Below are 14,626 nucleotides of genomic sequence, written 5' to 3'. Positions count from 1 at the left end.
CTTCCCCAATTGTGCATGCTCCAAAACTAGACAAAATGTGGAGCTTATTCATGTACTTCCAAAACATTAATGAATTCTCCCATTTCGATACATAACCGATGCCACTCATCATTGAAATGATTGAACAAATCCAACCTGCCAGGTGCATCTCAAACCTGGATCAGAGATACTGTCAGAGACTGCTGGCCTCAGAAGATAAAGAGCAGACAGCATTCATCACCAAAATGAAACTGTTCCAATTTACAGAGTTCCCCTTTGCATTATATGGGGCTCCCGCCACATTTCAATGCATGATGGAGGACATTCCAAGAACTCATAAAAAATTCCCTGGGTCATACCAGGATGGTTGTGTAATCCATGCTGCCAGTTAGTAGTAACACCTGCAGCACTTAGACCTAGTAGCACAAAGCTTAGGCAAGCCTCACTGCTAATCAGCGACAGGTCACCTGGCCATGCCCTCTGTTAAATATCTGTTTTTCCAAGAAGGCAAAGGTGTTGTCATGCCTCAAGTTGTCACCCACCCCTCCCCCTTCAGGTGACTCACATCCTGACACAGCCCTTTCTATGCTCCACTCTGCTATATCTAATACTCTTGATGTTCTTGCCCCTGTCATGAGGATCCACTTGAAGCCCAAAGCTAAGTGCAACTCCTGGTACGACTCAGACCTCGTCACACTTAAACGCAAGTGCAGGGTGGCTGAGAGAAAATTGCGTGCTGTCTGTACATCCTCTGACAAACTGGCCTGCCGCCTGCTCCAAAGGCAATACCAGCTCTCTGTCCACATCAAGAAGAGAGCCCACATCCAAGCCCGCGTCTCTGTGTCATCCAACAACTCGGCCAAACTCTTTAAAATCTGCAAAGAGCTGGCCAATCCTGCTGCAGTCTCTACCTCTCCTGTCCCTTCCCAGACCCTCTGCATGGCCCTGGCTTCTCATTTCTTCTCTAAAACTCAGGACATCCAGTCCTCTCTCTCTTTCTCCGCTCCTCCTCCTTCTACTCCCCTCTCTGGCCCTTCTGTGGCCACCTCTACTTCCTTCTTCTCCTTCTCTGCATTTCCCCTGTTCTCCCCAGACGAGGTCTCTAGACAAGTCCGATCTTTCTTTTCTCTCCTCCTTTCCCTTCTCCCTTTTTCTATCTCCTCCCCTTAATTTCTTCTATGCACTTACTCTCTCAGAATTGTCCCTGGACCTAATATGACAGGAACCTCGTCTGTTTCCTCCACCCTGCCATTACTGTTTTTTTCCTCCCCACCACCTCTCCAGCACTATCTGAAATGTCGTCAGGCCTAGTATGATAGTCGCTTGTTTTGTTCCTCCCCTCCCTTTCTGCACCCCTCTCCCTCACCTTTTGTTTTTCTCCTGCTCTACCAGAAATGTCATCAGGCCTAGTACGGTAGTCGGCTGTCTGTTTCCATTTCCTTCCCACTCTCCCCCTCCCTTCCTTATCTATGTCTTAGCTCTTGCACTATCTGAAATGTCGTCAGGCCGAGTACAATAGTTAATTTCACATTCTTACTGTTCATGGCCTGTAAGAATGTGGTTGTATTTTCCCTTGTTCCCTCCCTTGCCTTGAAGCGCTTTGAAACACATTGTGTATAGGCGCTATATAAATAAACGATCACATCATATCATATGAAATTCTTGTCAAAACAGGTTCTCCCCTGTTCCTCTAAAACCATCAAGGACCAAATTGACACCCTGGTTCCTGCTTTGGCTGACTTCTGTAACCATTCCTTCGCCACTGGAGACTTCCCTTCCCCCATGAAGCACTCCCCTGTGCACCCTCTTCTTAAGAAACCCTCTGCCGACTGCTCCTGCCCTGCCAACTACTGCCCAATCTCCATCACTTCTTTCCTGGGCAAACTCCTGGAAAAGCTGCCCATCTCCCAGCTTAATCTTCACACTGAATTGGTTAGTTGTCTCCATGTCCATCAGTCTGGCTTCAGAGCTGCCAGAAACATGGAAACTGCTCCCCTGAACATCTGTGAAGAACTGCTTTCCAACCTTGCCTCCAATACCTTCCTGTGTCCTCATCTTACTTGATCTCTCTTCTGCCTTTGACATGGTCAACCATGGCATCCTGCTCAACCGTCTCTGTGATAACCTGGGTATCACCGATCAGGCCCTGGCTTGGCTGACCTCTTTCCTCTCCGATCGACCCTCCCAGGTCCAACTGGGGTCCTTCCTCTCCCCTATCTCTATCTCTACCTGTGGTGTTCCCCAGGGGTCTAACCTCTCTCCCTGGCTGTTCAACCAATAACTGCCACTTCTTGCCTACCGCATTGCCGCTCTCTGCCCCAACCTTCAGTGCTATGCGGACGACACTCAGCTCATTTTCAGGCTCCCTTCCGCCACCTCTTTTCCTTCTCTCATCTGTGACTGCCTGTCTGCTATCCAGGGGTGTTGTGCGGCCAACTATCTCTTCCTTAATGCCAGTAAGACTGAGATGCTCCTTATTGGCACACCTGCTCCCTCCTTTCCTGTCGCTCTCTGGCCGACCGCTCTTGGCACTCTTCCTTCTCCCACCTGTGATGCTAAAAACCTTGGTGTCATCTTCGACTCCACTCTCGCCTTCTCTGCTAACAACTCTGACGTCGCTAAGAAGTCACACTACCAGCTGCACCCCCTCAGAGGTATTCTTCCTTTCCTCTCCTTCCCCCAGAAGCTCACTGTCACTAGAGCTCTGGTTCTTTCTCTAGGCTGGACTATTGCAAGAGCCTCTTTCTAAATCTGGCTGCTTCTACTCTCCGCCCTCTGCAACTCATCTGGAACAGGACTCCGAGACTTGTCCTTGGCCTCAAGCCCAGGGATCGTATCTCTCCAGGACTGAAATCTCTGCACTGGCTCCCAGTGGCTGTGAGGATTAAGTTCAAAACCTTCTGCATTGTCCACAAGGCCTTCTGAGGCCTGGGGCCTCAATACCTCAAACTCTCTCTTCCTAAATATCTTCCTTCTCGAGCTTTTCGCTCATCTGCCTCCAACTCCCCCAGGGTTAGTCGCTTCCAGTGCTGTTGCTAGGTCTGGAAAAAACCCAGGGCTACGCTGATGTTGGAACTGTTGGGACTGGGGGCTAGCTAGCCTTTGGTTGCAGCTACTGAGATTCTCTCCGGGGCTACAACCAAAAGATCAGGGGCTATAGTCCCCTTAGCACCCCCTAGCAATGCCTCTGGTCGCTTCTCCAACGAGTCGGTGGTAGATCTCTTTCTTCGGCTGGGGCCTCCCTGCCTCCCTGAAACTTGAGGAGAACCATCTGCGGTTCCGGAAGTACCTCAAGACCTTCCTTTTTGCTTCTGCTTTCTCTCCTCCTCTCCCCTGCTGAATTCCGGACTGAAACTGCACTGGTCACCTGGCTACCCTCGGATCTTGGGCCCAGGTCCACTCCCCGCCTGCTGCACACCTGCACTGCCTCCCGGGCAACCCCTGCACTTGGGGGCTGTTTCTGTATCCCTACAGTCCCCGCCAGCTCCTGACACTTGATGTCTGCACTTACTCCTGCACTTGCCACAAGCTGGCTGCTCTTTTACCTTCTGTTTAATTTATTTTATATATTCTTTACTGTTGATCCTATGCATTGCACTGCCCCCTCTCCCTTCCCCATGCCCTTACCATCTCCCCCCTCCCCTGCACTTGCGCAATCTCAATGTCACCAGGCCTAGTAAGATCATTGTCTTGGTCTTCCCTCTGTCCCCCCCCCTTGCCTCGTTGCGCCTTGAGACACTTGGGTATATGCGCGTTATAAATGCCATATCATATCAAAGTATTCAGGGAATACTGACCCCAAAAACAAAATAGGCGCAATAATTACGAAACAATTAAGTAATAAATTAAGCACAGTCCCATCTACAGACTAGACCAAAGGGGTTCTTTATAGTTCTGAAAATGTCGCTCTGCAGTCCTGCATTGTTAGTCATTGTGGACTTTCAGGAACCCTTAATTTTACAAATAAACTCCTCCCAGGTAGGTCTTGGAGACATTCTATCTCAAGCTCGAAAGGGGGGTAGGACAGCCCTTTACTTTTTTATTTGGAGGTTGCTGCAGAGGGAACACAGTTGTGGTACCCTTGAGCTGAAATGCTTGGCTATCAAGAAGGCTATAGAGATCATCAAATACTATCTCCTGGAGCATAAATTCACTACCACTGCAAACTAACCACCTTTTACCTGGCTAGCTAGGGACAAGGACTCAACCCTCCACACAAAGCACTGTTTTTGGCATTGCAGCCATATACATTCTCTGTGGTACATGTAGAGAATCATCAACAGGCTGATATAGGGCCTCATTACACGGTAGGCGGTGGAACAAGGTGATATTAGCACCTTGGTCCATGCCGGTAAAATACCGGCACCGCCTTGGAGGAAAGGGGAATTACCGCCCTATTCCAAGGTTGGCGGGGCGGTAATTCCCCCTTCCCCGATTGCCCTTCCCCATTCCCATTTTTGCCCCATAGGGCTCTATGGGAATGTGGAAGGCGCTAATTAAGGTGCCGCAAATTGCGGTACCGTAATTAGCACCCTGGTCCCTTTGTGGGTTGGTTTTTAACGCCTGCAGTACCAACCCGCAAAGGGACCTCGTAGTAAGGCGGTAAGGGTCTCCGCACTACGTGTAATGAGGCCCATAGAATATTTAAGTTGTTTGCTGATGGAGTCTAAGGAACGCCCATCAGAAGAGGGTGAGATGTGTAACAAAGTCCCCTGCTTGCTAGTGGCCAGGGTCTACCCTACATTTCAGGATGGTGGTCCCTGAAGAATCATGTGGGGGATTCCCTGGAACCACATTTCCTAGAATGCCTCTTTTCTGAACAGGTTTTTCAGATCAATCCTATCTGAACCCTATCCCTGCAAGGAACCACCCTTTTAGGACTATCCCCAAAATGAAGGAGGAGGAAAGAGGACAACCACCTACCTACTTTAAAAGGCATGCTGGCCCATTGAAGACGCACATTCACATAACATTTAACCATGCAATGTTTCAGGTACTGATACAGTCACTTTCCACTGGCAATTTGAGGGTCCCACCAGATCCACAGTCCTCTGGAGTCGGCCATGCTTTGGGTTCTGCAGGATCTACAGATTCGTGGCTGTATCCTGGGATTCAGGAAAATGCTGAAACATTGGAAAACAATCAGCAGACTCATCACTGGCCCTCCCACGCTCAAATGGAGGTTTTGTAGCTTGGGAACACCTACCAGTGACCCCAGAGAACAGAATTCATTGCATCACCACAGGAGTAGGAACTGCAAGCCAGAGGCAGTGAGAGGCAAGGCAGCACAGTGAAATTCAAAATGGCTGCCCCACCTCTTATAGCCTCTTTTTGATTAAGTACACCACGGCAAACCTCAGCCAGTTCTTGCGGATGCCTCCTTTTGAGCCACAGCTGCAGCCTATAACAATGAGAGCCAGCCCCCAGGGTAGGGATTAAGATACAATAAAAGAGCACTAGTCCTAGCCAGAGGGTGGGTTGCTGGAGCAGCATAGGAACAATGTTTGAAGAGAGTTGGAGGGCTGCGAAAGTGCAGAGACTGGAAGAGGAGACGGGGGGAGCAGAGAGTGCTTGAGGAGGAAGGGTGAGACACCGAAGGAGGGGCAGTTCTTGGAGGAGGTGGTTATATCAAGGGAGGAGATGGGGAACTAGGATGATGAAGATTTGTTGGAGGAGGTTGGAGAGTTACTGAAGATGGATGGGAAGGATCAGAAGTAGGAGGTTGGAGACCTGTTGGAGAAGGTGGGAGAGGTACTGGAGGCAGTTGGGAAAGAACCAAAGGAGGAGATTAATGGAGTGATGACAGAGATGGGAAGGGAGTGGTTGAAGGTGGATACCTTCTTTGCCTGCCAACATATTAAAGAAATTGCAAAGATCCAGAGCTAGAGCAACACAAGAAGAGGAGTCCCCAGGGAACTTCTAACTCATCATCTCCACTCGAAAAAGTGCAGAGACAGCCACCCGCAAGCTTCGTGCCTGCTTCAGAATGTGTTTGTTTTCCCTTAGCTGTAATGCTATCTTCGCTTTGTTTAGTGATGACTCAGGAGTCTCTAATCCTGAACAGGTAGCCTAGAAGGAACTGTCCCTTCAAGAGTCAGATCCCATATGCCAGAGCATTTCTATCAGGGATCCTCTATGTGGCCTTTTAGAGATACAATAGACACATCCTTTGTGTGTCCTTACCTTTTGTGGATCCCACCTGGCCCCAGATTGACATCTCCGACACAGCATTTTCCAAATGACTGACAGAATTTCCGCCAAGCCACTAACTCTCCCTCATTGACAAGAGTATTGAGATGTCAATAGTAACACCTTTGTCTCCATCTGTGCAGCTTCAACACTACAAACGACTTAGTATAATGTATTTGACACTGCCTAAAATCCAGGAATGGTATCCTAAAAGTCTCTTGCTTTGCCCTCAGCGTTGCTGTGGATGAAGGTCTTATACAGATGCTTTCCAGCCCTAAACAGCTGCCTAGCTATCAAAATTACTAGGGACTGCCATTGCTTTCTCAAATGAGCATATATTCTTTAGTATGCCACTGGCTAGTGATTCCTTTATATTTAACTCAATTGTAGTCGCTTGATGACAAATCGCCTGAAAGTGAAGTTACGTGAACCCCCCTGGTTGTCCACAATGATTTTAGGTAGTGCTTGAGGAATATACTATGGCAAACGGTATGCTGACTGCCTAGGCCGGCCTGGCTGATGTCCAAACAAGCAGACTTCTTCCACTTGTCCACTTCTACTGTGAACCTAAATCCATGAGAGACAGTGAAATTGCGCAAACAAACATGAGGGGAAGGTATGTGTTGGGGAAGAAAATATAATTTGCAATGAGTAAATTGTGCCAACTGCGCTCATATGTTTGTCCCTGCTCCTCTTCTTTTTAGAACACCCAGCGACCCCACGTTTGATTCTGGAGCCCCAGAATACTGTGTACATTAGAGGAGAATCTGTCCGTGTTCGCTGTGATGTCCAGATGACGGCCAGGTCGACAGAGTACCATTTCTTCAAAGATGGAGCAGAAATTGCTACAAACGGAGGGACCGCTGGCAGCACCTTTATGATAGACACCATCAGTAGCCAGTCAGCAGGGTCATACAGCTGCCTCTATCAGGTGAAGGAGCCCGGGCGTATCCTGACCTCCATGAGAAGCTCCCAGATGTTCCTCTATGTTACAGGTAAAGGAGGTGGTGTTTTCATGTCTATGTGCCATTCAATCATGCATTCCACCTCCCTATAGTTATCACTCCATTTGATGACCCAAACAACAAACACCACGTAGGACTCCGGTTCCCAAAGTCTACAAATGTTGAATCGGGTGAATTTAGAGTCACAATGGGGGCATGTATTGAACATTCTGAAAGAGAAGAGCTGGTACCAAGGTGGAGTCATTTCTTTTGATTTCTTTGTTGTGTAGAGCATCTAAAGCCTACTTATGTGTCCCCAGGTCTGTGACGGATTGAGAAAGCTAGCAGAAGCTGGGCAGGATAAGACTGCAGTCCAGTTTGGAAACTCTTACAACTTTACCCTTCACATGCACCACTGTAAATAGCTCCCTGTGCAGATATTCTGAAACAGAAAAATAAGTCCTTCTCCCCTTGCTAAAAAAGAATTGTCACCTTGCAAAGGATTAATGGTCTCTTTCAAATCAGAATTTATATTTACCGCTATTCCAAAAGTAAACTATGCTAATAATGTTTTCATGCAGCACTTGATAACACACCTCAACATGTTCTCTCTCTATAACTGCCCCAATTCAAAAGTACTGAGTTAATAGCCCTCTGAAGAACGAAAATGTGACTCATCCCTGCAGAGAGATTTGAACCAGTGAACAGCGAGGAAAAGGCAAATCTGAGCAGTAAGCACTTAACTCACTGAGCTATCTGACCTAATAATGCTCGGAGAAGCTGGACAAAACCTGGCAACATGTGCTACATAAAAACCTGATATTATAATAATTTTTCTTCCTAAGGCTGTCCCCATGCGAGCATTAAATGTACTCTTTCCAAAATACCTTTGTATGGTACCAATATTAGTATAACTTAGCTTAGCTATTTAATCTTTGTCCAATAACTCTGTATCAGACCTCATCTGTACCTTTTCACTCTGTGCTGCATCCCCACCAGTCAAACGAATGTCCTTTATTTCCCAGATTACTGTACAGCTGACAAGAGAAAAACAAAATGAATTAAATAATGTAGTCCCTTTAGTTTCATTGTATTTACTTTGACCAGGCATACCCCTTACACGAGACTCTCAAATAAGCATTTAGAAAGTTAACTTTGTTGATGTCCTATTTGTTCACACTTTTCCTCATGGAGTCAGTCCTTGGTGAATAAAGGACTGATCCACTGGGAAGTTACAGTGACTTACCCTTGGTTGAAACCTGAAGAAGGCTATTGATTTCACAAAGGAGTTACAATGAGCAAATCTATCTTACTTCTAGTAACCTGGAATAAATTGAGGGTAAGTCTGAGTTACTATAGCCTTTCCCAGGTTTGAGTCAAGAGTGAATCAAAGCTTCTCATAGCAACTTCTTTGTGACTTGTGCTTGCAAAGGAAAATTCTGCCTGGGCCTTCACAAAAATGCATTTTTTAAAAAAGGAGTTGAGCACACGCGCACCAGGGATTTCGGATTTAAATATAGTGTTGCAAGCAAGGCTAGTCAAAACTCCACATTCCTGTCCTGCTGCAAATTTTGCAAAAAGGAGGACCCCGCCGAAGCAGCACAGAAAGAAAAAAGCAGGGGGAAATCCTGCCCAATTCGTAAAATTCCTACTTCACACGAGTCAATCCCAGAAGTAATACATCACAGGGGTTTCCAAAAAGTTGGGGTTGTTACACTAAAAAGAATAGCGGAAGTAACTTTCATAACTCTTTAAAAGTTAATTTCTTTTTACAAAAAAAATCGAAAAAATAACGTGTTCCTTTATGAAAACAAGCACAAAGATTTCAAAATTATTTGTCACTTTTTTGGCAAACAATTCCGACTTTTTTTTTACGCTCATAAATTAGGTTTATAATTGTGTAATATTGAAGGCTTACTTTTTCATTTAAATACGGAGTAAATCAATAAACCATGTTTTTTTTAAAAAAAAATTGGGACTGCTTGTTAAAATATCCCAAATACATTTTTCTGTATAATGCTCTTTAATATCATTACCCGTACCAATGTTCTTCTAATTAACTTTAAAAACTATTTGTCAAGGATAATCCAAATTCAAGCTTATTCAGCTGGGAAGGAATGGTCTGCCATTACCCTGCTCAATTTTGGGAGAAAATCGTGTTACGTGTTGGGCGAAGTTATATTTAGAGGCGAAAGAAACAGATATTTTAAAAATCTTGACAAATAGGACCAATCATTTTCGAATAACACAGCCAATGGACAGGTCTAAGGAGACATTAAAGACTTTTGAGAGGGGACGGGGGAGTGATAATACCATCCAAAAACCTTGATCTTTGAGAAAATGTGCTTCATTTACAACATTTGCCTCTTCCACACTGTGTGCGTGTGTGTTTTTGTGTGTGTTCTTGTCTGCTCATGTGTTCTTATATTTTTTTAAAGCTTGTAGTTTTCTCAATAATAGAACTGAGTAATTCCCAGGATAAACATCACATATGGTATATAACACCCAATACAAAAAAGAAATAACATAATCATTCAAGCAAAAAGGCCAACTTTGACAGGCCACCCAGCACATATATTCAGTCTTGTCCTCCTAATTCGACCCTCTCTACCAGGGTGACATAATCAATACAATTTGATTACATGGCCATTACAACAATGAGAGTTTGTCAATAATAGAGGCCTGAAATGTATCTGCTTCCTGCCCCTCAAGAATTTGATGAAAGGTGGCCCTATATTAAGATATACCGTAAATCTATCGGACATCAGTGCCAAACTCCTGCCCATAGCTTCCACTCCCCATATTCTTGCCCACCACTGTGCTATCCCAGGTTGCGTAGTGGTATTCCAGAACTGAGCCATATGTGATAAATGTAGCCCTGTCGTCGATGTTCCCAAAGATTAGCACTAGTGGATCAAGCGACAGGGACCAGTTAACAATATCTTTGAGGTGGGGTAAAATCTCTTTGCAGAATGTTTGTATCAAAGGGCACGTCTACTGCATGTGTCTTGAGTCTCCCACGTCACCACAACCCCTCCAACACAAAAAAGATCCACTTGGGGACATAGCATGCTTTCTTTGGGGGATAAATTCCACCTAGGGTAAACCTTGTATGCACTTTCCGTAATGGTTACACACTTTGAGGATTTAATTGCACTGTGCAAAATGCATGACCAATCCTTTTTGGATATGGGCATCTCCAGTTCCCTTGAGATGTCTATGGAAGAATACTGGATGGGAGATCATACGCTCATAGCTGGAATACATAATTATAACAAGTGCTCTTTTATGCCGTGGGGCAGTTTCTAAGTGCAAGCCCGGGATTCGAACCTGTGTTGCTATGTGTTGTCTTGCTGCCAAGACATATGTGTTGCCCCTGAGCTATCCTCCCAGCGATTTAAACTTCTATCCCTGGGGAGACACTCCTACAATGTTAGTTCCAGTTCCCTCAATCCTATTGTATCGGCCCCAACACATTCTTTGTGTGCTGCCCAGTGGTGAATTTGCTTGTATAGCAAGCGCTTTTCCTCCCCAAAGATAAGCTATGCATTCCTAAAAGGTCAGTGGCTTACCAATGGAGTATATCTGTTGTAAAGTAAGGGGCTTCTGATTCTCCCAGGCAGAGAAGCTCTCATTTGCATTCGCAGGGGAAAAGTCAGAGTTCTGAAAGACTAGTGTTACTGGGCCTAGGGCCAGAGGTTGCTTTACGGTCTTCAAGCCTTTATCTGAGTGTTCTAAAGAGCATTACATTCGCTGCAGGGATCAAGTCCTAAAAAAAATTGGGGATACTCATTAACATACGTGATGGGATATGACATCCCCAGAAATTAGCATATCAAAGTGAAATATGCAAATTGCATTCAATTGTCTTTGAATAACCATACAAATTGAACCGGACAAATGGGTATTTGTCTTTCATAAAATCAACCTACACAAAAGACAAGAGAGGATGTTTTCTTATTATAGGGTTTGGAAATGTAAAAAGGTGTGCACGTTTTAAACCCCAAGAATAAATGGCAATGTTTTCCCTGGAGAGTTCAGCCCCGAAATGTGACATTTCACCTTTAGTTGTTCAATATTTTTCACTAGGTTATGTGGTGTAGTGGTGAAGTTCTTGTCCTTTGAACTGGGGACTGCGGTTCAAATCCCCAAGTTGTGCTTAAAATTGTGATTTCGAAAAAAACAGTGAAAGTATCTTTTTTTTCACACAACATCAAAATACCCTAGGGGGCAGACTCTGTCCTCTGAAAAAAGTGGGGGGACACTGTCCATCTGCGCGCACCCACAACTTGATCCGTGATTGGCTGATAGCATCCCCCACCCTGCTGTTCTACCCCTTTAGTTAAGAACATCAAAGGTGTCAAGGTTAGAGAAATTGAAGACTCCAGGAGGGGAGACTTCAGTTAAAAAGGGATCCCAATAGAGCAGCGGGAAAATATTTTTATATAAATATATAGGGAACCCCCATGCCCCGCACAGCTGCACCACAAAGCATGGTTTTACACTGAATTTGAGATTTCCTGTTCCCCCAGTTATCCCTGTAAATTGATTGAGCATCTGGGCATGAATTCTCATGGCAAGGGCCTGAAAGGTCTACAAAAAACAAGATCATTTTAATCGCCAATAATCGACCCAACCACAAGATCGCCTACAGGTCCCACTTCTCCAGATCTAAATCATAGGCCTGTCACAGACCAGGACTATTGGTGTTCTATAGAGATTTGCAGGCGTTAGTTATACAAATGCACAGGTATTCAATATTATCTGACACCCAAGTATAACGGAGGGTCTCCCTGTGTATATTCAATTCTCCTGGGAGGGTGGAGGCATTAAGGCCTTTAGATTTGTCATGGTTAATTGAAGAATTCAGAAATCTCTCAGAATTTTGCCAATTCATCCATTGCTGCTAGAAGAGAGGTGCAGCCTTGCTCGCTCAAGAAGATGTTGAAATCATCAGCATTAAAGGAAAATGTGTATTGTGTATAATTACAGTAACCTCCTTGTATGGTTAATTCCTATGTATAGCCTGAGCCATGGGTTCAAAGTCCAACATCAATATTAAAGGAGAAGGAGGCAACCGTGATGCATTCTCCTTTTGATAGACAGTGACATGGGCAAGTTGACAGTAGCCCAAATTCTAGTATGTGTTATCTGAAATTTTGCCAGGATTAAATGTGTTAATCTCACTCCAATCCCAAAGAAACTGTATACATTGCCAATGTATGCTGTCAAATGCCTAATGGGCATCTAAACTAAGTAGGTCAATTGTTTGCCCAGAAAATCCCCCCAGTCTGTAACAACAACCACTTTTGTAATGTCATGAGCATCTCGTTTTACAATGTATCTAGTTGGATCCGGGCACATCATTGATGGCAAACCCTGCATGAAGCATGCTGCCAAAAGCTTCACAAAGTTCTGTTGTTGCCAGTAAGGAGTAAACCCAGCCAATCCAAGGTACAGTCCTTGGCATCTTATTTATTTTTATTTATTTATTTTATTTAATGAAGATTACAGGGAAAACAATGCATTTTTGGCACAAAAATGCTTACAAAACATTTTAACATTGATTTACAGAATGAATGACCAGTGCCCTTAACAATGGGTTAGAGGATGTGGATATAAGACTAGATGATGCAGGGGGGGTAGAAACATGAAACCGGTACAAGGACAGTAGAACATGATGTAGGAACAGGATATTGGAGGAAGTGCTAAGATTCAGGATGAAATGGGTGAGGGATAAGTGTTGTGGGGTTGTAGAGAGGTAGGGTACAGAGGAGAACAGGGAGATGTGATGGCATAGATTGTTATGCAAGTGATTCTTCAGAAAGGAGGAGAGCTAGGAGGTTGCATTTTAATAGAGATAGTGGGAATAGTGCCGAGAGGGAGAGGAAGAGCATTCCAGAGTAATGGAGCGAAGAAAGGAAAAGAGCAGAAAAGAGAGGGCATGCAAGGGGCACGGGAGGTGTCATGGAGGTGAGCTAAGGATGATTGTAGGGAGTGAGGGGGAGAGTAGGGGGTGAGATGGGCTGATAGGTAGGGTGAAGCAAGTCAGTGTATTGTTTTGATGATGATGAGATGAGTTTATACTTTGCCCTCTGTCTCATAGATAACCAGTCTAACTGATGACAGGTTGGGGAGGTGGAGGTAAAGCGGGGAACGGTGAAGAGTGTACAGACAGCAAAGTTAAGGACTTTTTTATTGAGAGGTGAAAAGCATAGATGGGACAGCCATATAGTAGACTGGCACAGCAGTCAGATCGAGGGAGTACCAAAAAGGAGATTAGGTGCTTAGCAGTGTTCACAGGAAGATGAATTATTTTTTCTAATGTAGAGGATATTAAGTCTGGCCACAGTGGCTGATTTGGAGATGAAGAGCAGTACGTTGTGAGATGGGTTGAAGATGATATCAAGGTTGCAAGCAGAAGCAGTGTGGGGAAGGTAGTCGGCAGAGAAGAATAGAAGAGGGGGAGAAGAAGGGATAGCCTGTTTGGATGGGAAGTAGAGAACTTCAGTCTTAGTGGAGTTGAGCTTGAGCGAGTGAGATGCCATCATGTGCTTCATGGAGGAGAGACAGTTAGATGTTTTTGACAGTAGCTCGTCAGATGAGGAGGGAAAGGAGAAGACGATCTGAGTACTATCCCTGAAGAGTTGATATGAGAAGCCTTAGGAGGAGATCAAGGTGCCAAGAGAAGAGGTATAGAGAGTGAAGAAAAGTGGACCCAGGACTGGCCCTTGGGGAACACCAACAGTAAAGGGATAGGTGGGGAGGTAAGGCTTTTCCAGGACACCTGGAAGTGTCTGGATCAAGATATGAAGCAAACCAAGTGAGGGCCTTATCCCTGAGGCCTAGGAGAGATAGTGTTGACAGACGGTCAGAATGATTTGACAGTATTGAAGGCAGCAGAGAGGTTGAGAAGAAAAAGAATAGATGAACGGTTAGCATGACGAGCGGAAGAGATATAGTTGCTGATATTGAGGAGAGCTGACTCAGTAGAGTGCCGATGTCTGAAGTCAGATTAATGAGGATCCTGAAAGGTGTGCGTGTTAATGAACTTAGTGTGTCGGTTGAAAACTATACGCAGTACGATTTTGGAATAGTGAGGTAGAAGAGAGACAGGGTGAAAGTTAGCAGGACAGTCAGGATCTAGGCTAGGTTTCTGAAGGATGGGATGACAGTAGTCGAATTGTAGGATGATGAAAAAGTGACACTGTCAATAGAGGAGGTGGAGAGGGAAGTAAGATATGGAGCAACACTAGGAGCTATGAGTTTCACTATGTGTGGGGATAGAGGGTCGGTGGGGGCACATGAAGGGTTAACCCTGAGGAGATCAGGAATCTCATCAGGGTTAGTGGGGACAAAGGAAGACATTGTCATAGGAGAGGAGGGCGGAGGTGGTGGAGAATAGTGAGCAGGTGGGGATCGAAGGTAATTTGTGAGGTTTTTTGAATTTTGGAAAGTAGAGAGCTAGATGGTTAGCAGAACAGCTAGAGGAGATGGAGGAGGGATTAGGAGGT

The 14,626-nt window shown here is 45.1% G+C and overlaps 1 protein-coding gene across 2 annotated transcripts in view; it reads left to right on the top strand.

Annotated features, from left to right (window-relative positions):
• LOC138521220 (Fc receptor-like protein 5) overlaps window positions 1–14,626 on the top strand; it is a 317,958-nt gene that overhangs the window by 169,378 nt on the left and 133,954 nt on the right. For both annotated transcript variants that reach the window (XM_069633890.1, XM_069633889.1), the window contains exon 5: window positions 6,873–7,163. In XM_069633890.1, coding sequence (XP_069489991.1) covers window positions 6,873–7,163 — 291 coding nt within the window. The remainder of the gene's footprint in view (window positions 1–6,872; window positions 7,164–14,626) is intronic.

The sequence above is a fragment of the Ambystoma mexicanum genome, chromosome 13, assembly GCF_040938575.1.
Source record: "Ambystoma mexicanum isolate Mex_15411 chromosome 13, UKY_AmexF1_1, whole genome shotgun sequence".
NCBI classification, from domain to species: Eukaryota; Metazoa; Chordata; class Amphibia; order Caudata; family Ambystomatidae; genus Ambystoma; species Ambystoma mexicanum.
Note: the sequence above shows the minus strand (reverse complement) of the source record. Positions and strands in the feature narration are given on the sequence as shown.